Consider the following 26,616-nt stretch of genomic DNA (forward strand, 5'->3'; position numbering starts at 1 on the left):
CCACAAATAAGGTACCCCAAATGCTAGTGGTCCTGACAGCAGTTTCATATTTGGTCACTTTGTGAGTTGATAATCACTTGGTAGATAGATTCAGAATGATAACTGGACAATCAGCTCTGTGACAGTTTCTTCCTCTCTCAACCTGGACAACTAGTACTCTGGTTTCATACTTCATACGGAACCTCATCCTCCATGGGTAAGACATACAACTTGGGCTCACATACTAAGGCCACCACACAGGACAGAAAAGTCATCTTATGAAATGTGTGAAACACAATTTATAATGCCTACAGAATTTCAGAATCATCAGCGTACAATAATAAGTTGGGTTAATTTATGTAAAAATCCAAAGGAACAATAATTTAAACCTACTGCCATTGACATATAGTTAAGTAGAAAGGAATGTCATTGTTGTGTTACTATAAAAATGTTCAAATATATTATTCTAATTTTTTTCTGTTGCTATTACCAAATACTTGGAAATGCATGGTAGCAAGACCTTGAGACAGCTGGCCATGTCACATCCTCAGTGAGGCACAGAAAGAGAATGAATGCATGCATGCTTAGTCCTCAGTGAGTTTTCTCTGTTTCATATAGTTTAGGATGACCCTGCCAAGGTAATTACCCACACTTGGCTGGGTCTTCTCAAATTAACTGAATTGGAATCAGATAACTTAAGTTAACTTCTCTATTTAACTAAATTAGGACCATCTTCCACAAATGTCCCATCGGCCAACCTAATGTAGACAATCTTTCATTGAGATTGCCTTCCCAAGTTATTCTAGACTGTATCAAGTATACAATCTAAACACCACTAATATTAAATTGTCTTCCTTTAATTTTTTCATATATAAAATATTTATATGAAGATTCAAGTCTATGAATTTCTATTCATAGTATGTGTTAGGAACAAAGAACTGAATATCTAAATATAAAGAAGACATTGTAGATTTCTAAACTTCAATTTCTAATATGAAAAAATCAAGTGGAAAGAATATTACATGGAATTATAATGTTATTTGGTTTTTATGATTCAAGTTTATTATAATGAAGTTTCTTAGTTTAAATTGTAACAAATATTGTCAATGAGTTTATTACCATTTATTTGTAAATTACAAAAGGAAAATTTGTGTGTGTGTGTGTGTTTGTGAACAAGCACACATGATTTAAGATACACACATTTGTATAAGTAATATAAATACAGTTTCATAAACCTAAGAAATAATACTTAATATTTTGATTATTCAAATATAAGTGGCTATTATTTTCTCTTTGTTTTACTATTAGACTGACTCACATAATTTTAATTTTCCCATAGTTTAGATATTGGTATAAAAATATACAGATGTGGTCATAGTTTTCAGAACCTAAATCAACTATATATTCATTGGACAAATGTTCACAATTTTGATGATCTACTGAAAGGACATTTTTATGCATAAAACCAATGTGTTGTCAATGATAAAGGCAAGTTTTAAAATAATAAACTTGAAAGATTTTGCTCACATCCTTAACGAGCACTCATGCAGATAAATGATATGCTAATTTCCAAGTTTATTTCACTGATACTGACTTTAATTGTTTTATAGATGCATTGCAGGTATGAAATGTGGATTTGTTCAATTACCTACATATAATACTATGAATAACATAAATGATATTTAGAGAAATACATAGAATAAATTGATGTTTGAAGTTATTAAAATGCAGTCTTTATTTTGACTAAGACCCTCAGTTATATTAGTTAAATTAAATTAAATTAAAACCAAGAGCTACAACACATCTACATTCTCAGAGGTTCATTTCGTTCATCTGAATAGTAAACATGTCATTCATCCTGTAGAGTTTTATAATAATTAACTCAACATATTAAATAAAACATTGCATTGAATTGAATGATAGGTTGGTTTAGCATTCTGGAGTGGACATATGAGCATCTTCTGTTTCATTATGTTTGCTCTCATTTGAAATTTTCTTCTTTTTACTGAAAATAATTTTTTCTCCACATAATATATCCTGATTACAATTTCCACTTCCCCTATTCCTAGTTCCTCCCCATATCCACTCCCCTCCAATTTCACTCCTTTTCTGTATCTTATTAGAAAACAAACAGACTTCTAATGGATTAGTAAAACAAAATAAAAATATAAAACAAATACTAACACTGGAATTGGAAAAAACAAACGGAAAGAAAGAAAACAAAGCCTAGTGAAGTTGCAAAAAGGAGATCCACTAGTTTACATACTTATAAAAAACACTAAGCTAGAAGCTATGACTTATATGCAGAGCACTAATGTAGGCCCTATGCATGTGACCTCAGTTTCTGTAAGTTCACATGTGCTTTGACCATGCTCATTTAGGGTCCCATGTTTTCTTGGTGTCCTCCATCATCTCTGGCTCTTACACTCTTTCTGTCTTCTCTTCTGTGGTGTTTCCTGAACCTTGAGGGGAGGAATTTGATGAAGATATCCAATTTATAGCTGGGTGTTCTGAGATCTCTTTCTCTGCATAATGTTTGGCTGTAGGTTTCTATATTGGTTCTCATCTGCTGTATGAGGAAGCTTCTCTGATGATGGTTGAGCCAGGTACTGATCTATGAGTATAGTAGAATATTCTTAGGAGTCATTTTATTGCTAGGCTGTAGTATTAGGAGTGGCGGGGCTGTGTCCACAGCACCCCAGCCATCTGCTAACTTATGCCCCGAAATAAGTACACTGACACTGTATTCTTTTAAACACTGTTTGGCCCATTAACTCTAGCCTTTACAGGCTAATTCTCATATCCTGATCAACCCATCTCTAATAATCTGTGTAGCATCAGTCTTACCGGGAAAGATTCTAGTCTATGTCCATCCTGGGTCTGAGCTTCATGCGTCTGCCTCAGAGAGCAGAGCTATTGCATCTGCCCAGGAGAAGGGAGCATGGTGTCTCTCCAGAGAGCAGAGCTGTTGAGTCTGAGCTCACTTCCTCTTCCTCCCAGCATTCTGTTCTGTTTACTCCCCCCACCTATGTTTTAACTTATGAGGCCAAGCAGTTTCTTTATTATAATTAACCAATGACCTTCCTCCATCAATAGGCCTTTTTTTTTATCTGTTTGAGAATGGTAGTATTTTGTGTCCTCCTAGGTTCCTAGGCTATCTATTCTCAGGCTCTTGACCACCCAATAGTATTAGGTATGGGTTCCATCTCATAGGGTGGGCATTAAGTCAAGTCAGATATCAATTGATTACTCACACAAGCTTTGTGCTGCCATCATTCTATTATGTCTTGCAGACTGGTCACTATTGTTAATTACATGTTTGTGACTGGCTTGGTGGTTACATTCCTCTTTTAATAGTGTGCAGAGTACCTTCCTGTACCAAAGATACTAGTATATAGTGGTGAATGCTTCAGGTAGGCACTAGCTCAACTCCTCTGTGTTCATTGAATTGTATAGGTGTTGTCTATGGCAATGGAGCCTTTATGGCAGTTTATGGAGAACAACGTATAGTCTTGGCAGCAGCAATCTGGATTGTTTTCAGATTGTGATGGGCCCTTTTGGTCAACAACTCAATTAGATGTAACCTAGTCCTAGTACTAGAATCTCTGTTTAGTCACAAGAGGTTACTAGTTTGCCATTCACCCCAACCCCATTATTTTGCAATTTCATTTAGAAGCCCTTCATATATGTGTATATTTTAGGAAGCCTCTGCTATATTAGATTATCATGCTATCCCTCCAAAGGCCCTTAATTTTAGCCATCTCTCCCTGTATCCCCCTTTGAGCCCGTCTCCACCCCAACCCTCCTTGATTCGACAGGTATAAACCCACTCATCCATCCATAACTATGTATTCTATGTCCCTTTTCTATCAAGATTTATCTTTTCTTCATAATCTTTTACCCTATACCTAATTCCTGTGCCTCTATAGATTGTTGCTGAGGTTCAATCATAGTTTGTGTCTCATGACCATTTTTACTACAACAACAAAAATGCAGTTGTTCTTATGACTCAATTTTGCTATAGGCTGACAACAGATGTAAAACTCTGTTTCTCTCCCTCCTGTTGCAGAAATGCATCATTTGTAAGATAAGTAATTTAAAAGACTGAATGATTAAACTTAAAATGGTGTCTTTTCATCCACTACTTGTATTCATTGTAGCAGTATCTCAGCTAGGGGTGTGCTGTGTTGTGATGGGTGGATGCTTTCATTCCTCCTCTATAGCAAGTACACACAGAGTTGTTTAGTCATGCTATTATCTCTCACACTATACAGATTATCTGAAATCCTGCTCAATGAAAGTTGACAAGAATTAAAAGTATTATTCACTTGAAGCAACCTGTACCTTGTACCATAGTGTGATTAAATCAGGTGAATGTGTGAAGATGAGGCATAAAAATAATCTACTATGGACATATTTTTGTGTTGATAAGTATTTACACTGATTATACTGCCCTGTAGCTAAGTAATATACCACTAGGGAAATAGCTGTTGCTTAAAGGAATATCAGTAATGTGTTAAATTCATTTAAAGATCATCATCTGACAGAGTTCTTATAAAGTCTCTGCCATTTTAAAACACTTGACACATATTCATTTTCTGGAAATATAAAATCCTTGCTATCTCTGGTCTAAAAGTGAAATTTTATTAAATTAGTTACCACAAATATGCCAAAACCCAGAAGAACTAAATCCTCTCTTAAAAATGTTTACAATACCTCAAAGTTACAAAATAATTGAAGCAATAGTGCAAAATAATGAATAACTTTTAAAATAAATGATAGGAGCTATAATTGCCCCCCTATGCCTCACATATAACCCACCCTGAGAGTTAGTATGTTCTGAATCAGGAGACCTGAGATTTAAATTGCTCATTCAAGGATGAATTTGATGTTACATGAAATGGAAAAACATGGTGCATGAAAGATGCTTGGTTCTATCTAGTCTCAGGTTCTCAGTCATCCAAGCAGTGCTAGGTATGAGTTCCATCTTATGGAGTGGGCCTTAAGTCAATCGGACATTGATTAGTTACTTCCACAACTTTTAAGCCACCACTGTACGAGCATATCTTGCAGAAAGAACACCATTGTAGATTAAAGAATTTTAGCTAGCTTTGTGTTTGTTTCTTTCTTGGTAGAATGCAGAGCTCTTTCTTGTGCCAAGGATGATAGAACCAACGGATGAAGGGGCCTATATAGGCACAGCTTGATTTCTACATGTTCAATGAGTTGTGTAGGTATCATCAGCAATGGGGCCTTGCCCTCAGTTTGTGGAGAGCAGGCTTTAGTCCTGGCAACAACTTGGGTTGACTGGGCATTGCCATGAGACCTCTTTAATCAGCAACTCAGATGTAACCCAGTCCTTGTGCTGGAAGATTGATTTTGTGATAAGAAATGGACCACTTGGACTCTGTCTCTCCATTATTTGGCAATTTTATTTAAATTGCTTTTATATAGGTATTTATTTTAGGAAGTTTCTACTGTATTAGGTTTCCATACTACCCTTCAAATGGTCCTTAATTTTAGCTGTCTCTCCCTGTGTTCCTTACCTCACCCCTTCCCACTGAATCTTCCCATTCCAGCTCTCCCTCCTTATTCCTACCAATTAACTATCAATTATATTTTGTTTTCCTAACAAGATCTGTCTGCCAACCCTACTTGCATACTCTACAGGTGCTTTTGATTGATGGTTTTACAGATTGTAGCTTAGTAATCATTGAATTAACAGCACATATGCACATATAAGTACATAGAAACTGTATTTGTCTGTTGGGTCTGCAATATCTCACACAAGATTTTTTTCTAGTTACAACAATTTACCTGTTAATTTTCTGTTGTCATATTTAAATGCCTAAATAATACTCCATTGTGTGAAAGAAGCACATTTTCTTTATCCATTCTTCTGTTGAAAGACATGTAAGTTGTTTTTCTTTACTGGCTACTATGAATAGAGCAGCTAAGAACATACTTGAGCAGAGGTCTTTGGGGTAGGATGAAGCATCCTTTGGGTGTATAATCAAGAGTAGCATAGCTGGGTCTTGAGGTAGAAAAATCCTCATCTTCCTAAGGAACCACCCTACTGATTTCCATAGTAACTGTAAAAGTTTACACTCCCACCATCAGTGGATGAGGGTTTCCCTTGTTTCACATTCTTGCCAGCAGAAGCTGTCATTTGTTTGGTTGCTTTAACCCATTCTGACAGGTGTAAGATTTAATCTCAAAGTAGTTTTGATTTGCATTTCCCTGATGGCTATGGACGTTGAACATTTCTTTACATATTTCTCAGCCATTTGAGTTTATTCTGTTGACAACCTATTTAGATCTGTACCTCATATTTTAATTGAGTTATTTGGTTTTTTGATATCTATTTTCTTGAATATATATATGAGGTTAGCTCTATATTGAATGTGTAGTTAATAAAACTATTTTCCTATTCTATAGGCTGCTTCCTTATCTGAATGCTTGTGTCCTGTGCATTACAGAAGCGTTTCAGTTTTATGAGGACCAATTTATTAATTGTTGATTTTAATGCCTATTTTAACAGTGTTCTGGTTAGAACGTCTTCTCCTGTACCAATGAATTCAAGGCCCTTCCCTGTTTTCTATTCTGAGGTTTACTGTAGCTGGTTTTATGATCCTTTTAGAGTTGATGTTTGTGCAGGGTGATAAATAATGATTTTGTATATACAGCCATCTAGTTTAACCAGCATCATTTGTTGAAAATGCTGTTATCTAGATTTTTATTCCAAACTATGCCTAAACTAACCAAGAGAAGGAAAATAAAGTTCACATCACACTTAACTAGTTGAATCATGAGCCACCTGGGGAAGGGGATGTTTCAGCTTGACACACATTCTTCAGTGGGAAAAGGTGGTTTCTTAGATTAAAATGTTCTGTCTTGCTGAATGCATATGGTACACTGATATACATTCAGGCAAAATGCCCATACATATAAAATAAAAATAAAGGAACGGTTTTATCTTAAGTAAGACATATAAAAAATGGTTAAGAAAAGAGTAACCAACAGCTGGTAGAGTATTTTTAAAAATATAGATATGGGTCTTAGCATAAATGTTTAGTAAAGTCAGTTTATTTTAGAGAGATGGTTGAGGTTGAGACAATTGTAAAGATGAGACAGATTGATCCTAAAAAAAAAATCATCCAAGTAAAGGTTATCATATTCAATGCTAGGATTTAGAAGAGTGTTTTCACACTGTGTGCAAAAAAAAATGGTCTATTTTAAGCAAGATAAAATAACACAAGAACCTTGTTAAGGGTGATTAATGTAGCTTTAGTTTGTGAGGTGGGTAAGATGAAGCCTGTGTTAAGACATCTCTAAAATAATCATGGGCTTGAGCCAGGGTGGTTGTCATGAATCATCAAACAAGGGGATCCACAAACAAATTCTCAAAGAAAAAATATCCAGGTACTGGTTACATGTTTGGTATATAAATATGGATATAGGACCAATAGTAACTCCAGAGTTTGAGCCTTTACAAAAAGAGATAGATTCATGCTAAGTGGAAATCTCACAGAGGGCATACTTGGAGAGAACACTGCAAAAGTTTGGAAGTGAAGGTGGTATATTCCAAATGGAATGTTCCAGAAATGTTTAAATATGTTAGTCTCTATTTCACAATGTGTGCATGTTCGCAGGATACTTATTTAAAAGTATACGGGAAGAACAAGTGAGGATAAACAGAGTGAAAAACCTAAATAAGTACATGCATTTTAAAATGAAGTTACATTTTCAGTGTAAGTTATTATAAACAAATTGGAAGGGGATGTACATTGAAAGACCAAAAAACATGACCTTAAAGGAGATGAGCTGTAGAAGAGGAATAAATTTTTAATGAGGAGTCCAGATAAGAGGCAGAAATTCACTTTAGAAGACAAAAACTCGCCTGTTTTAAACTGATAAGAACAGATACTACACATGATCTTAGCCAGAAAAGCAAGAAGATCTCCTGAGGAAATTGGGAGTGTGGAAGTCATGGGAGAGGGTAGAAAGGGAGGGGAGGAAGGGAGGAGAGCAGAGAAAAATATATAGCTCAAATAAAAAAAAAATTCACTTGTTTTAAGATGGGTAGGAAAAATGTAAGAAAATATATCTTAGTTACTTGTGTGTCTTGAAAGCTGAAGGGGTCTTACAGTAGGTTAGTTGAGCCAGGAGGAACAATATTATCCAAGGGGTTAGGGAGTGGAACAAAAGCATTTAGGTTTATGAATCGGGGATTGAGTTACATGGAAATCCAAATAGCGCAGAACCCATGTGTGAAAGTATAATAGCAGTCCTGGGTATGTACAAGAAGGTTTTGAATATTTGATGATATGGTGACTAAACGCTGGTATTGGTGAGTTCATTACGTCTTTGCATCATATAATCTGTTCTATATTATGGAATGCTAGCATGACATGCATAAGAAACAAAGTCCATAAATAAGCACATAAGATAATAGATTATGTAGTCATTAAAATAAGTTAACATAATGTAAAAAAAGAAAAGAATGACTAAAATTCTTGCTTTTTTAGGGATAAAATGAAACAGTAAAGAATTAAAATATTTGTTTATGGAAATTCTCTTAGGAACTCAGTAAGGTGTAAGAGAACATTAGTTCAGTGTGTTCTGACTTTGGCATCCATTTAACACAGAGCTGACTAAGGTTTCATGAGCTAAGATTGGTGTTTTATTGAGAAAAAGGATAGGGGCAAGAAGAAATTTAAGGGATAACAGAAACCATCCTTTTAAAAGAAAGGAAGTGCTGATGGCTATCTCAGTTGATGCATACTGGTTAAATAACATAAGAATTCATTCTGTCGTGTAACAGTTAGGGAGCTGCAAAGAGAAAAAGATGCTGTCTCAAACAAGAGGGTGGGCAAGCACCGAAACCTGAGCCTGTCCTCTGACCTCGACACACACTCCATGGCATAAGACCACCTCATGCAAACACACACTCCTCCCCCCCCCCTCTCTCTCTCACACACACACACATACACACACACACACGTAAAATGTTTCAAAATTAAAAGCAAAACTATTATAAAATGATTTGAATCATCAAAAATATAGTGGGGGCATAGAAGATTGTAGACATGTTGTGAAGCTTATATGGCTATCTTTTTCCTAGGTTATTATGTGAGCACAGCAGGAAGCTGCAATTTTGAAACAGCATCTGAAGACTGGACTGTGGTTTGTGGTCTCACCCAAGATCCTGAAGACGACTTGGATTGGGCCCTTGGCAGCACAATGCCTACTGAACCTTTGAACCCCGATTCTGATCACACACCAGGTAAATTTAGTAGCTATGTGGAAGCAAATGGTGTGAATTTTCCTGTAAAGTAGACCTTGGAAAGATAAGTAAAAGAGCTGTCTCTTCTATTTTAAATACTGAAATCTTAGACTCTGTCACTGTCACAGGGAAGCCCATGACTTCTTTTTAATTAAAAAAGAATAAATAAAAGAAAAGAAAAAAAAAGAAAGGCACCTTTTTAAACATTGTTTTCTCTTTTTATTTATTCTATTCTCACATACTATATCCTGACTGCAGACTCCCCTTTCTCCACTCCTCCCAATTCCTCCTCACCTCCACTGCTCCCCTATTTTTCTTCAAAAAAGAGCAGGCCTCCCAAAATATCCACCAAAACCACAAACCCTCATATCAAGGCTGGGAAATACAACACAGTAGTTGAAAAATGATCCTTAAAGAAGGCAAAAGAGTCAGAGACACCCATGCTCTCTCTATTAGGAGTCCCACCAAAATGTCAAGATGACAATGACAACGTATATGCATAGGACCTAGTGCAGATCCATGCAGGCTCTCTGATTGCAGTTCCACTCTCTGTGAGCCTCGAGGAGCCCCGCTTAATTGTTCTATGGGCTGTGTTCTTCTGGTGTTCTCCACCCCTCTGGTGACTACAATCCTTCCTCCCCCTCTTCTGAGGGTTCCCTTACCTTTTGTCTTCACCTAATATTTAGCTGTGGGTCTCTTCATCTGCTCCCATCAGTTGCTGGATGAAGCCTCTCTGGTAATGACTGGGCTAGGCAACAATATGTGAGTATATCAGAATATCACTAGGAATGATTTTACCGACTTTTCTTTTTGGACAGTTGTGTTCTGTTCTACCATAGGTCTGTATATGGGTCATTCAGCTTCCATTTCCTAATGAGGCAGTATTAGGCATGGCCTCCCTCTCTTGGTGTGGGCCTGAGATTAGTTCCTCACTCTCACAAGTTCTGAGTCACTATTGCCATCCCTTGTCTTGAAGGCAGGACAGGTTGTAGGTTGAAGATTTATGTGACTGGGTTAGTCTCTCAGTCCTACCCCTAGAAGATTTGTCTTGTTACAGAAGATGGCCAGTTTAGGCTCCATATCTCCCATTACTCGGTGTCCTTGCTAGGGTCATCCTCAAAGGTTCCAGGAAGTTTCTACTGTACTTGGTATCGCCCCTCAAAATGCCCCTCCAAAAATTCTAGTCATCTCTCCCTCCATCCCTCCTTCCTCTACTAGATCCCTCCTGTTCCCATCTCTATGCTTCCCTAGTCCACCTGCAAAATCTATTCTGTTTTTTCTTACCAGGGAGTTCCATCTGTAATCCCTTGAGCTTTCCTTGTTACTTTGCCTTTCTGTGGATTATAGTGTGATTTTCCTTTAGTTAACAGCTAATACTCACTTATAAGTGAGTACATATGTTTCACTTTCTGAGTCTGGGTTTCCTTGCTTAGAATGATTCTTTTTTTTTTTAGTTTTATACATTTGCCTTCAAATTTCATAAACTCATTTTTTAACAGCTGACTAATACTCTATTGTGTAAATATACTACGTTTTCTTTATCTTCTCTTCAGTCTAGGGACATCTAATTAACTCCTGACAGAGTCACATTTCTCAATAAAATTAGGGGATGTAAAGTGATAAAACTACACAAAAAGGGGAGGGAGGAGGGGGACTAGGAGAAGAAGAGGGAGGGGAAACCATAGATAAAGGCTTCTGTCCTGTCCGGTTCCATAGCCATTTGGTCCCAAAGAAATACACAAAGACTTATAACAATTATAAACTGTTTGGCCTATTATCTCAGGCTTATTATTAACTAGCTCTTACAACTTAAATTAACCCACAATTCTTGTCTATGTTAGCTATGTGGCTTGGTACATTTTCTCAGTGAGGCATTCTCATCTTGATTCCTCTGCGTTTGGTTGGCAACTACAGACTGAGCCTTTCCTCTTCCCGGAATTCTCCTTGTCTGGTCACCCCATCTATACTTTCTGCCTAACTACTGGCCAATCATCATTTCATTAAGCCAATACAAGTGACAAATCTTTACAGGGTACAAGAGCATTATCCCACAGCAGTAAACTGTGCATGGGATGTAAAAACAAAACAATAAATAAATAATAAATACAGAAAGAAGAAAAATAAGAAAGGTCAAATTATGATCAATCATCAGTCCCTCGATTACTACACCATCCACTTAAAGAGACATTAGTTCTAAATACAGCACAGCATGACTAGTTAAATATTAAAAACCACTGATTTTTTCCTGCAAAATACTTAGAATCTTTTATCATAATTTATAATTTAAAACTACAACCGTTCCTACTCTTTCTTCCCCCAACTCCTCCCACATAACTCACATTCTTTCCCTCTCTTAAATTCATGGTCTCCATTTCTATAACTGCTGTTTTATGTATATATAGTTTTTTTCCTATAAAATATATCTTTTTAGGATTATGAAGCAGCCTGAAATATTTGATGTGTTTCATTTCATTTGTCAAAATGAGCATTGTTAAAGGCTTAGGTTGACATTTAAATTGTAGAATTCTGATTGAAGGAAATTTCCTGCCATAATGTTTTCTTGTGCCAGTCTGTCTAGAACAAAAAAAAAAAAAAGACAGCCCCTTTAGGAAGATAAAGAACACTCATTCGATTGTCTTTGAACTTCATCTATGCCATAAGCTTTTCTGCACTCCAGGATGGTAGCCCCTTCTGAGACTCACTACCCTCCTGATTTCTTAAGCCACTCCCTTATAAAATCTCTGTCTCATCTCTGTCTCTATGTCTCTGTCACTCTTTGTCTCTGTGTCTTTCTATCACCTTTTCTGTACTTAAGCATGCATGTCTATATGCACATGCAGAGTTTTCAGGTCTGTTTTACTAGAGAACCTGAATGCAGTAGCCCCCTCAAACAATTGGAGCAAGGAACAGTAGCAAACCACAGAATAATTTGATAATTAAATAACATTTCAAAGGAAATATACGGAAGATTGGCTTAGCCAGTATATGGTCAGAAAAAGGAACACATTGTTTTATTTTTATAGATTCTGAGCAGATTAAATATTTATTAAGTTTACTTATAGTATGACTTCTTTCCTTGTCTCTACCAATGTGTAATAGCCATATACCTTAATAATCATGTCTTTTCCCTGCTTTATTTAAAATTCATCTTTACTTTGAATATTCTTAACACTTGATTAAGTTCTATTTCTTCTTTTTGACCTGAGATATGTTTCCATTATAAAAATAATAATTTAATGCTCATTAGATCATTGGTTAAACAGGGTAGAGAATCAAGAACCTAAGATCAGTTGGGATTTAATATATTTAGTATATCACCAAGTGTGGATAGTTTAGTTCAATAGAGACAGAGTATGTTCTTTAATACAGTGGCATATCTGGTCATGTAGCCAGAAGGATATGAATTTCAACCATATACAATATAATATGTAGACATACATTTCAGGTAGAACAAAAGTTTAAACGTAATAAGAAAATAATAAAACCCTGCAAGGAAACAGAGTGAACTATGTGAAATTAAAAGACATAATTTGCTTGCTAATACCCACAGGGATTTTCTTAAATCAATTTAGATAGCATTCTGGGTGAAGAGTTATATAAAAAGAGCACATAAGGACATAGGTGTGTGTGTGTGTTTGTGTGTGTGTGTGTGTGTGTGTGTATATAGTTTATAACCAAAATAAGAAACAAGTAAATACCAATTCCATATCATCCTTTTGAATATTCATTTATTCATGTATTAAATATCAGGAACATCTCCAGCTCCTGTTGATACATAAGAGACCCTTCCATAGTGGAGCTTACATTCTAGAAGGAGAAAAAAGGCAATAGACATGGTTAATAAAACATGTGGCTTTTTGCAAGTTGATTTAAACAAGGAAAAAAGTCATAACTAGTAGGATTTGAAAGGACAGTGGATGGTGAATGCCTGGATATCAAGGTAGGATCTCAGTGCACACTGACTGGTGAAATAGGTCACCAAGAAAATCCTGTTGAAAAAAGACTGCGAGGAGGGGAGTGAGTAAACCAAGTGGTCGAATTCATGTTTCTAACTTTGAATACTTTATTTCCTCAATTTTCATTGTATAAATATTATATCAATAAGAAATATACTACTTGATTTTTTTTTAGTATGAGTAAGCAGAATAAACAGCTTTACCTTTATTCCTAGTACATTGATAAGACTTGTAAACTTTTGATAAGTTTGTGTTTTTATATACTACCTCTTTTATTGTTTTATCAGGATTTCTTTTTTGGTTCTACACATCAAGCTCCAGACTAGCATAGAACTTCCTAGATAGCTCAAACTGGTCTCAAACTCTAGATACCTTTTCTGCTCTGCTTCCCAACGTATGGGTGTTTACTTCCTTGTCAATTTAATTGGGTTTGTAATCATCATACAAACATTTCAAAGTGTCTCTAGAAATGTAACTTCAGTAAGGAAGAGTCCCCCCCCCCTGAATGTGGGTGATACCATCCAATGGGATATGGATACCAGACTGAAAAAAGTGAGCTGAGTACCACCAATCATCTCTCTGCTTCCTAATGTCATGTGCCCAGCCACCACCATTTCTCCACCATGATTGATTTTGTTCTCTCTTAAACCTTGAGCTAAAGTGAGCTATTTTATAAGTTGTTTTATCAGGTACTTTTGTTATAGCAATATGAAAAGTAACTAGCATATAGTATATGAGCCACCATTTATAGCTACTTCTATCACTCTTAATGTATTAGGCTCTCAGATTATTTTATGGTGGTTGTGGTGGCACACACTAGTAATCCCAGTACTTGTGGGGCAGAGGCTGATGGATCTCCATGAGCTCAGGCCTTCTTGATCTACTTAAAGAGTTCCAGAATACCCAGGGCTACACAGTGAGACCTTGTCTCAAAAGAAAACAACAACAGCAATACCAAAGCAAAAAGTAATAATAAAACAGAGTCTAAAACTAATTTATATATTAATATGATTTCACTATATCTGTTCATTTTAAAATGTGGTACAGATCTGTTTATATGTATTTTAATAATATAGTTCTAATGGAAGTATCCTGAATCGGATGGTAATTTCTGAGACTTGGCATACGTTATTTTTCCTTGGGATGATGTGAGAAACAGTCTGATGTACATTTGTGCTATGTGATCCAGACGATAACCTAGGCATATAAATTGCTGAGTTCTTTAGACCCGCCGTCAGATACACCTCAGATATCTTCCTTTATCATGAGAAGGAACTGAAAACCTGTGGTGTATTTCTAGTGGTATATTATGTATAGTATAAAACTATAAGTTCAACTATGAAAATGAAGATCCAGTCAATAGATATTAGAAAGGTCACATTAGAGTTCAAGAATTCCCAGGTGAGTGACAAATGATGCCTTTTAATGAAATAAATAAAGGCTGTTAATGGGAGTAGTTGTTTTCCTTTATTGAACTTCCATGGTGAGTATATATTCATTTTAGTACATGGGAGAATTTTCAGTATGGTTATTTTTTCAATTTATCTGTAATTCTGTTATCCACAGATGAAAAAATGTGATCTTTCTGACAAGGTACTTGATTATGCATCCTGCTAATCAGTACTTGAGACAGTACATTTTCAGAGTGCTCTTTTCAATGCAATCTGATGATATCATTTTGATACAGAATACAGCTCAATAAATTTGTTTTCATATCTCTGAGATAATGGGCTGGCAAATAAATGTTAAAAACACTAATTAAATTTTACCCTCTGGTAAATGCAAAGTCTCTTTTTAAAGACCAACATATTCAAAGGTCCTACAGCTTTTCTGTAAGCTTTGCAATATTGCTGTTAATTAAATTTATATTTATAGATCCTTTCACCTATTGGTTTAGAAACATAAAGAAGACAATTTCAACATTAATCACAGGCTTATTCATGAACAATTTTAGTGACATTTCTTAATTGTAAAGAAGAACTTTGAGAACCAGTCTACCATCTTGTCTACAGAAGAATAGTGTTTAGTCTCAATATATATTCTGCTTAATAGCAAGAGTGTTATTTGCATGACTGGAATTAATGTAGGAATAACACCTAGGGCTTCTTTCTATCCATTCCTTTCCTTTAGAGTTTCATTTTAATGATATAATTGATTGTCTCCATATCTGGGCTATAATCTCTAGTGGCAGAGAATCATAAATTCTGTAATTTATACATTTGTGCTAGCATTTATCACTCTTGATAACTATACATATAGGCCATGTGTTACTGAATATATTCTCTTTTGTTTTGTTGCCACACTGTCTTTTGATTAATTTATAAAGCTATAAATCCATACTTCTCCAAAATACTATGATTTGTCTTTAGATGCAAAGGATGCTTATTGTTTTTCAGTTCTATTTTCAACACTTGACATCATGACCATCACCTATTAATCTTAGTACTTAGTTATCAGGTACACATCAATGCTTGTTTTGAAAATGAGTCCCAAGTATTCAAGATAAGCTTAAAACTCACTATATAGCTAACTATGACAATCACCTCTACAGTATTAGGATTACAGTCATATAATATCATGTCTGTCTTACAGCAATAATTTAAATTATAAAACATTCAATAGATGGAATTTAATTTGATATTTTGGAGTATCATGCAGATTATTCACATAACTGTATTTCCTGTAATAAAGATAAATGCTTTCATTCCTACACTAGAGATGAAGAACGTGGATAATAAGTTATTTCTAAAATGTATGTGTCATGAATTAACAAAGACTAAATAGTAAGAGCAGAATATAAAGCTTATTATAAGCCCTCTCCAGGGCATAACTATGCTGTTTCTTGCTTCTCTTCCTGGCTTCCTTTAAATTGCTCATCAAGGCCACCAGTCTTTAATTAATTGTAGGCTTTCATCTTTGTTCTCTAAAAAGGAACAGGAAGACTAAAACACTCATTTACTTAGGATTGTTGGCAGACATAAATATGTAGTCTGATGGATAAGAGCTAATTCTTTATACACCATGTCATTCTGACTCAGTTCTTCATGCTCAATACACATGTCATTCTGCTCAGTACCATGTCCTTCTGACTCAGTTCACTCTGCTCAATACACATGCATACATATATACACATGTATGTACACAAAACCAATGTCTATATTGTTATACAGTTTTAGAATTGTTATACAGTTTTAGAATTTTCTATCACTGGACTCAGAAATCTTGAATCAAATTTAAGAATTCATGAAGAGGAGGAGAAAGAGGAAAAAAAAAACAGAGGATAGAGAAGCAAAGGAGGTGATGTAGATAGAAGATAAAAATGACAGGGAGAGTTAGGAGATGAAAGAGACACCATAGAAACCACAGGCCTAGGAAACTTAGAAACATACATAGATATGTAAAAACCATATTGAAACTTACCATTAAAGACTGAACTGTGTTACTCCCCCAAATAGTTTGCTTGTGTGTCTTTAGGTCTCCAGTCCCTATTCTGACTATATTTAGAGAGAGAGAATGTTGGGAAAGGTAATTCCAGTTAAATTAAGTGAAAATAATGAAACTTATTTCAATAGGAGTGGGATCCTTGTGAGGAAAGACAGCAGAGTTGGGCTCTCACAGAAAATAAGTCGTGTGAGGGCACAGACAGAGTTAGCCATCACTAATCCAATGAAAAAAATCCAAGAGAAGCTAGTTATTATGCATTGATTTTGATTTTCTTGTATTTAGTATTGTGAGAACATACATTTCTGATGTTAGAGTCACTCAGTCAATGTTATTTAACTGTGACTTCCCTAGCAGACTCATACAAATATCAAAAAAGTTCCAAGGAATTCATTAAGAAACAGCATTTAGAACACCTGGAAGAGCTGGGAACGTGGCCTCGTCCTAGTTATATCTTCAAGTAGGCACTGTTTTCAATTTACCTAACAATACAGAAAAGTAGCCTCTTTTAGTAGGTTAAAGACAAAAAAAAACTGCTGTAAAGAAATTAAAATAATGCCTAGGAAGGAATGAGATTAACATAATTATATTCTGGAATAGAGACAAGTATATGGTTGATCACACATGATCAACAAAATATACTTCCAAAAAGAAATAAAATAACTTTGCCAAGGATAATAACTTGATCCAATACTGAGACAGAGAGTATACATTATTTACATGCAATAAAATTATAGAATGTATTACTATCCCAACATCTATGTACTGGATCATACAAAATCAATATCAAGCATGGATACTTTAGAAACTAGCATAGTGTTTTAAAATATAATAAGTGCTATTTTGGGGAAAAAGGAAACATATATGTAGATGTGATATATAAATGGAATGTCATTTAGCATTTAAAAGAATGTCTCATTCGCAAATATGGAATAACCTACAGGACATGAAGCAGACATAGGAAGTAACTTCTTGGATAGTATCACTGCTTTGTAGGATCTGAAAACACAACAATAAAGAAAAGAAACACTTAAAACCTGTCATAGAAAAGGTAACCACATAGTTAATGGGGAATGGGAAAAAGAAATTCAAAGTGCACATAATTACATATAATAAATAGAACAAGATATGTGCAAGTGACAAATGCAATTTAATATTATACTATTCTGTAGACATTTTACAAAGATAAAATGCTATTGTTATCTTTATGAAGCAAATATCAAAGGTAATCACATAAGATAATTTTATTGAGTATAGTGAATTTTTCACTGTGTATATGTATATCAAGTTATCTATGTATTATATAAAATTTTAAAAATTTAAGTCTCAAGTCTATGGATAATAGGAAAACAGGAAGGAGAATAACCCAGTTCAAAGGCACAAAAATTATTTTCAACAAAGTCATCGAAGACAATTTTACCAACTTAAAGATGTGTATGTCTAACAAGGTACAAGAACCATAGAGAACACTAAACAGACTGGACAAGAAAAAAAGTTCCCCAATCACATAATAATCAAAATGTTAAACTATAGAACAGAAAAAAAATATTTAAAGTGCAAGGGAAAAAGCTATATAAGTATAAAGGACGACCTATTGAAATAACATCTGACTTTTTTTTAGCAGATTTTTTATGACTTTACAAATAATACCAATCGAAATTTCCACTTCATCCCATCCTTCCTCTTCCCTCCCACTTCCCCACTCATCTTTCCCCCTCTCCAGTCCTAAGAGAGGACAGGGTACCCTGCCTGTGGGAAGTCCACTTTCACATAATGTGTCCAAGATCACAGGAAACCACATTTAACTCCATGTGAATGTATCTCAGATTATTTTAAAAGATTCATATTTTTATGTAATATTTTGAGCTCTCCCCTACCCTAAAAAGATGCTTTTTTATCATTAATAGAGTAGCTATTTCATTTTATCTTGTTGCCAATATTTGTATCTGGTGTATGAAGTCATATATGATGGCATTTATATACATTATTTACATGAAAACATTATACACATTATCTACATTAAAACATTAAACATATTATCTACATTAAAACACTGTAAGTAGAAGGTTCTGTCTCCCCTAGTCTCTCAGCCTTTCAGTCCCAAAGAAACACATAGAGGCCTACATTAATTATAAATGAATTGACCTATTAACTCATGCTTCTTATTAACTAACTTTTACATCTTATATTAACCCATAGTTCTTGTCTGTGTTTGCCATGTGGCTTGGTACCTTTTATCAATGAGGCATTCTCATCTTGCTTCCCCTGGGTCTGGGTGATGACTGCAAAAAGAGCCTTTCCTTTTCCCAGAATTCCTCTTCTGGTCACCCCGCCTATACTTTCTGCCTGGCTACTAGCCAATCAGCATTTTATAAAAACAAAGAAGTGACAAATCTTGTACAGGGTACAAGACTTTGGCCCCCACTACAGTATTTTTCCTCTTGTTCTTCTGTTTGTACTTCCTTATTGTCCTCTGATTTTCTTTCTTTTATTTCATTGAAACATATTAAAATTAGGAAAAGAGACTGATTAAGGATATTATAATAAAACATGTAATAAAGGAGAGTGTGTTTGTTGAATCCTAAGTATTTTATCTTAATTTTTTATTATTTGACAGCATTTAATGTAAAATTATAAAATTAAATTGCTTCTAAATTTAAATATCTATTAATTTAATGATTACTTTTAAAGTGAATCTTAATAGTGGTTTGTTTTCATGAAGAAAAAAAGTAAAAGGGAAAAGAGATTTTTAAAAGTGATTATTGGTTTCTTTCTTCTTAAAGAATAATATAAAACAAATCTTACAAAACGAAATCCCAAAGTCAGTATTTCTACTTGGAGATTTACAATTTTAGGTCTTATATTTGTGTCTTTCCTCTGCTTTAACTTGTGTGTGGTACAAAGACCCATTTTATTATTTTTGTATGGGGCTTATCCAATTTTCCCAATACAAATTATTGAAGAGATTATATTTTTTCTACATTGTATATCTATAGCTCCCTTGTTGAAGATTAATTAGCTGTATATGCTAATATAAATTCTTGAGCCCTTGATTCTGTTCCATGGGTCCGTGTGTTCATTTTCTTGTTATTAGCATACTAATTATGGAAGCCTTGTAATAATTAGAAATCAGGAAATATTATACCATAGACTTTGTTCTTTATCCAAATTGTTTTGTCTATTAGTTTTCTTTGGTGTCATATAAATTTTAGAATTGTTTTTGCTATTTCTGAGAAAATGTCACTGGAATTTTGATAGTGATTGTATTCAATCTGTAGACTGTTTTGGTATCACAGACATTTAAATACTATTTATCCCAATCCATGGATACAAAAGAGCTTTCCGCTTCTTTCAATTTGTGTTTTATAGTTTTTGATGTACAGATTTTTACTTCCTTATATTGGCAATAAAATTTCTGAATGTCAGTAAAAAAAAAAGAATAATATACAACTAAAACAAGAATTACTGAATTAGCAGGATGGCTCAGCACACAAAGGTGCTGGCTGCCTAGCATGGTGATCTGACTTCAGTCTTAACCTTCTCATGGTAGGGTGGTTGAACTGACTCCTAAAACTCGTCCTCTGATCACCATATGCAAGCTGTAGCACATGGATCCCTATGTGAATACACAAGCCTACATACACAACCCCCCCACACACAAATAAATAAATGAGTAAATGTTATAGTAATTATAGAGAGGATTGTTGTATCTGTCAAACGAGGTCATGTCAAATACTGATGTGCCTCTGCAGCCACTGTTCAGAGTACTACTCACTTCAAACTCTGGTTCAATCAAGGTCTCTTGTAGTCTTCGTGGAACTCCTGAGGGTTTAAAGCGGAGGGAGTGAATTGGTAGAAAGGGTTACTAACCCACCCAATCACAACACAGAAGGTTCTGGTTTATCCTAACTCTGAGAACAACATTTAAAGAAGCAGTCTGTACATCTAGTCCCAGCCTCTGAGATCTTCATATCATTTAATATTTAGTGAAATGTTGTGTTCCCAACTGTCAGGATTGGTCTTCACTAGAGGTTTTCCCTTAAATAAGTCTGCACGATAAAGATCTGTACATTATAGTTCCTTGTGATAAGTTATTGAGGCCTGTCCTTTTTTTCTATTTATTTATTCTTTCCTCACACAAACATCCAAACCTCAGTCTCTCCTCCTCCACTCCTCCCAACACCTATGCTCTTCCTCCAGATTCACTGTTCCTCTATTTTTATCAGTATGTTGTTTCATACCCACACTAATCCCTCCTAAGCTCTCTGCATTCTTCGTATTATCACTGACTGAGAGGTAATTACTAGGCAATAGATTTGGGATGGAGAGAGTGTCCCAAGGTTACAAAGTTGTAAATATGAATATTTGGTTTAAACCTAGCCTGCATAGGCCTGTACTCATTCTAAAAATAACCTAGTGTTACCTTAACTGTAGGATTCTATGGTATGTGCCCAGTACTTTTTTTATTAGATCTTATTGATCTCTCTAGTAAAAATTGAAGACACATCACAGGCTCATAGAAGCTATCTAATCAGTAATGCATGGTTTATGAACTTAGTCATACTGCTAGAATCACTTTATATCTCTTCTCTAAATTTCCCAGGAGAATAACTCTAATTTGCAACTGTGTTCTAAGCACTTTGCCTGTAGTAGAGCATTTAATTTTTTCTACAACCTCATGAAAGAAAAGTACCTATGGTAATTACCTCTTATTGCTTGTGAGTCTTAGAGAATTTAAATAGGGTTGTTCAGGATCAAACACCAAATGAACAGTAAAGTTAGGGTTTAAATCAGATATGTGGCTTGAATGTCAATGGATAAGTGGTTCATCTTCCTCAAAGTGTGTGCTGACTCCTCAGTCAGTACAAGAATCAGATATCATGTTCTGATTAAAGGAGAACAGTTTATCCCATTCTTTCTTGTTCTCCACACTCCTTCATGAACAATCAATCTGAAATCTCAATGAAGGTGGGCTCTTTTTAAAGTTACCAGGGGCCCTGACTAAGACCAACAAATATCCCTGATGCATGAGTTCACTTGTTGGTGCCCATTCCCTATAGTGTGATGCCATGCTCAGCCTTAATGCAGGGGGGAGGGGTTTGGCCCTACACCAACTTAATGTGCCAGACTTTTTTGATTCCCCAAAGGAGCCCTTACCCATTGGCAGGAATGGATGGGAGGTGGGTCGGAAAAAATGCAAGGATGGGGGACAGGAGGAAGGGTGGAAGGGAGAACTATAGTTGGAATATAAAATGAAATTAATAATAATAATAATAATAGTAAAGAAAAAAGAAATGGTTTCTCATTCATTTTACTAGTGTTACCTTGTTGTGTGACTACAAAAAGAAAACTTTATATTTACAGTTGAAAAATGAGATCAAGTTACACAAATGCAATTAGGTTGTTGCATTGTTCCCAAGATATTTTGATAAATAAGCAGCACATAAATGGGTCCTTGAGCCTTCAATATGAGAACTAGAAATTCAGGTACCTGATTCTGCTTAAATTTGTTGGAAGTGCCGTCTAACAACATCTGCTTATCGTCTTCATGTGATTGAGCTATCGTTTCCACATACTAAATCAATAAGTTTAGAAATAATATGAAACTACCTTTCATTAATATGCCTCTATGGGAAATTTTGCTTTCATACCTGATTAAAAATGCCATAATAAAAATTTTATAGAATCAAATATGGTATAAGTTAATAGCATTAAAAAGAAAAATTCTGTTGAAAGTGTACTATATCTCAATAATCAATCATTCTCAAAAAAGTATAATGACTAAAGATACACATTAGGAAAAAACAGAAATAACAAAATCCCAAATATAGTTATTGTATTTCTTAAAAAACAAATGGAAATAAGATAGTGACAGCCATTCTTTCCTATCTATACCAAATTTTGCTTGATTACGAGATGCTTTAAGACTTCAATTTGACAACTTGGATGAAATTTTTGTACTCCAAATGTGTTTACATTTTGCACTCCTGAAATATTGTAGACACAAATTGCCAGTAGCTCATAAATCCAGGAGGAAAGTAAGTACTTAAAGGGATTGAGGGCATTTCAATTGATAGTCATTATGCACCCTTCTTTTCCAGAGTTAGGGACAGGCAGAAATTACACAGAATGTTGGGCCAGACATCTTACCCTGAAGCAGGGAGAATTCACTGTTTTGATGGAGAGACTGCTTACAGACTGCTTTCAAAAAAACCAATAGCCTTTTATTATAAGCAGAAGGGGAAAAAAGAGGAAAATTGCCTGCAATTTAAATCAAGGAGTGAATTCAGATCATTTAACACGGGAAATTATTTCTTATTATTTGACCAGGAAACAAATGAGTTTCCTTTTTTCTTATGTCAGAGGTCTTATAAAAATAGAGTTTCCTTCATGAGTATTAACTGTCTTTTAAAAAAAGAAATGTCAAATTTATTGCCATTTAACACAATAATTCAATGAAACATTTTCAAATATAAGATGGTAGCTTCTCATATCTAAAAGACAATTTGGACTATTTTCTGCTCATAGAAGAATGGCCATGAAGTGTGAAGTATCTAATATATTGTTTCCCTTACAATAGGAAATTATCATTGTCATTTGAGCAAAGCACACTTCACTATTGAATGCATATTGTGTACATGTGATAGAATTGACCAATAATTTTAAAAAATGTGGTCAATTTTTTAAATAATTGTTAAAAATCAAAGTTGAATATTACTGGAAAAGTTGTCTATATTCCCAATGGTAACTAAATAGTTGTTAAATTTACAAATATTTACACTAAGAATCTTAGAAACTTTAAATCGTAAAGCAAAGGTAAAGTCCTAAATTTAAAGTGTGCAAAAAATATTTAGGATCAACAGGGAGAGTAAAATTTAGAAATATTTGCTAAAAATCTTTTTTCAAAATATTGCACCCTGGTCACACTTAATTGAACTATGACAGATTTTATAAGACACACTGAGAGTCTTGAGATCTGATATATGAATAGTAAGGAGAATTTAAGATGCCAGATAAGAAGCTTTTAGGCACCTCTAAATCAAATAACCAAAGAATTTTGCTTCTGCAATTACTGCCTCCTTGGTTGCTATTGATCATTTCACACAGCTTCATGTAAGTAACAGAAGTGAATTGGTTTAATGATTCCACATTAAGTTGTCCTGGCACTTGAGAATTTAGGGCTTCATGTTTTTCTTCTGTATCAAATTCTTAACTGTATAGGGAGTCTATTCTGACCTTTCACTAAGGGTTTTGCTAGATGTTAATATTTAGCTTTTAGTAAGCAGCTGAATGTTGGTAAATGTTTGAAAGTGAGAGTAGCTAAAGGTTGCTAGATGAATGATGGCTCTATTTCAGAAAGCATATGTAGTGTAAAGCATTGTGGTATGAATAATAAAAACTGAGGAAGAGAGAGAATTTGGGGTTCAAGCTGCAGATCAGAAAAACAAAGAATCCAGCCATTAGCTGTTACCTCTACTTCAGACCAAAATGGGTGATCCTGCTTCCACAAATCCTCAGACTGAAACTGAGAGTATGACCTGTCTCCTCCAATCGTATATTCCTCTCTAGTGTTGGGATTAAAGGTGTGCACCACCACCACTGAACCTGTATCACTAATGTGGCTGCTGAGATTACAGGTTTTTGCCCCCACTGCCTGGTCTGTATGGCTAACTAGTATGGCTGCTGGAATTAAAGGTGTGTGTCATTATTGCCTGGCCTGTATGGCTGACTAGTATGGCTGTTTTGAACTCTGATCTTCAGGCAATCTTTATTTATTAAAATACTAATAATATATCACTATATTTCCTTTTTTTCTAAAATAAAAAGACATAAAAACAACCTACATTACTAAAATATTTTAAATGCCATATTCTGTAGGTCTCTGAAGTGTTTGGAAACAAACTATCTTTTAAAATATATCTCTGTTTGACCTTGAAAACATACCTAATATTGATGGAGGAAGGTCATTGGTTAATAAAGAAACTGCCTTGGCCGTTTTGATAGGAGAGCAGCTTAGATAGGTGGAGTAAACAGAACAGAATTCTGGGAGAAAAAAAGCCGAGTCAGTCAGTTGCCATGATTCTCTGACCACAGACAGATGTAAGCTAGAATCTTTCCTGGTAAGCCAGCTCATGGTGTTACACAAAATATTAGAAATGGGTTAGATCAATATGTAAGAGCTAGCTAATAAGAGGCTGGAAATAATGGGCCTGGCAGTGTTTAAAAGAATACAGTTTCCGTGTAATTATTTCGGGGCATAAGCTAGCCATGCAGGCTGCGGGGTGGCAGGGACGCAGCCCCGCCGCTCCTATTACAACATAATATGGCTATAAACTTGACTGTTATAGGTGACTAATTACAAACCTGCATTTCCTTATTATCCTATATAGTTGTTAATAATAACTTCCAATGACTAGAAGTATGAATTATATTGTTAAATAAAATGTACAGGTACAATACCTTAACAAGATTAGAAATATGTTCAGTGTATTTTAACCAAATTAATCTCAAATTTGCATCAAAATAGAGAAGGTATATCTAAAATAAAATATTTAAAATTAGTAGTGGCTTTTTTAAAAAGAAAACTATATTCAATAATCTACATTTTTATCTTATTATATCTACATCCTCCTTTTTTCTTTTCAAAGTAGATTAATAATCTACCTCTTTATCCTATCATATCTGCATCCCCCTTTTTTCTTTTCAAAACAAGAACACTGACTCTAATCTCCTTTGTTCAGTTTTCCTCCTGACCATAACCAATAACAACTTGTAACCAACCTCTCTAAACAATGACAAATATCCTTAAACCATTGAACAACCAAAAACCACCCACCCTACCTCTTGGGTATGTGGACATCATATTCTTAAATTTAATTTTTGCTTTTTGGGGGAAATGGGATCTTCAGGGAATCCTGAACAGAAAAAAAAATGGGTTAATTGTTAAGTCCTTGGAAACTTGGAGCTGTACCATTCAGTCTATGCATCATGGAAAAGTGCAGGGTTTGTATCGAATCCTGGCTAGAGTAGTCAGTTAGGCTGGCTCATCTCAGCTAGCCAATTCAAAATCGTTCTGAACAGTTTGTAGTCCAAATACTGATTTGGGGTAGTGTTTTTCAGCTTAGTGGTGTTATCATAGTCCTGGAGAAATTGTCATTGTGGAACTCCAACCTTATTTTTGGAGACATCAAGGGTTACTCTTAGGAATGCTCATGGTTCATGGCAGAAAACTGATTGAGACTGACACCTGAAATCATGTACAGGAAGGTAGATGAAACCTTTTCCTAGAATTAAGTTAGTACTCTATATGACTATTAATTCCAAAACAAAAATTTATACCTTAAATTATAGAGTTAAGGAGTCGATATAAAACCAAATGATCATGAGATTAGTGGCAATAAAATAGTTCTTAAATGTTTGTTTTTCTTCTGTTCCATATCAGGTGGTTCATCTGACTTGACAGAGATTTTGGATTTCACTTTAATAAGCATCCTTGGGTTTAGAGAAGAAGAGAGCCACATTTCAACTCTAAAGCCAGCTTTAATCTTTAAATGAACTGGAACTATAAAAAGACCATTTGAATTATATGTCTATAGAGAATAGCAGAATCAAATATTTGGGAAGATTTATTAAATTTTATCTTATGGGAAATGTGATATACCAATAGACCAATTACTCTTTTTCGTGGAATATTTTTTTCCTGGATAATGTGTACTTTTTCTTCAGATGATTCATCTGTACAGTTGTCTTTGGATTCCTTAGCTGAATATCTTTATTTTCCTAGATAGAAACAAATCCCTTCCCCAAACCTAATTTTGGGGTGATTCTCTTTTGGCAAGTTACGTTTGATCACATGAAAAGCATTTGTTAGTTTCATAGGATAGTTTAGGTTAAAAGGCCATGATGTATAGTGAACTATCATTTCTTCTCATTTGTACCTTTTGGGGTCTAATA

General features: G+C 34.8%; 1 protein-coding gene and 1 pseudogene across 2 annotated transcripts in view; one reads left to right on the forward strand and one right to left on the reverse strand.

Moving 5' to 3' along the window:
* Malrd1 (MAM and LDL receptor class A domain containing 1) overlaps nt 1-26,616 on the forward strand; it is a 598,349-nt gene that overhangs the window by 419,304 nt on the left and 152,429 nt on the right. For both annotated transcript variants that reach the window (XM_075971104.1, XM_075971103.1), the window contains one exon: nt 9,104-9,265. In XM_075971104.1, coding sequence (XP_075827219.1) covers nt 9,104-9,265 — 162 coding nt within the window. The remainder of the gene's footprint in view (nt 1-9,103; nt 9,266-26,616) is intronic.
* LOC142849138 (U2 spliceosomal RNA) lies at nt 7,830-7,941 on the reverse strand (annotated as a pseudogene).

This window comes from Microtus pennsylvanicus, chromosome 4, assembly GCF_037038515.1.
Source record: "Microtus pennsylvanicus isolate mMicPen1 chromosome 4, mMicPen1.hap1, whole genome shotgun sequence".
Taxonomy (NCBI): domain Eukaryota; kingdom Metazoa; phylum Chordata; class Mammalia; order Rodentia; family Cricetidae; genus Microtus; species Microtus pennsylvanicus.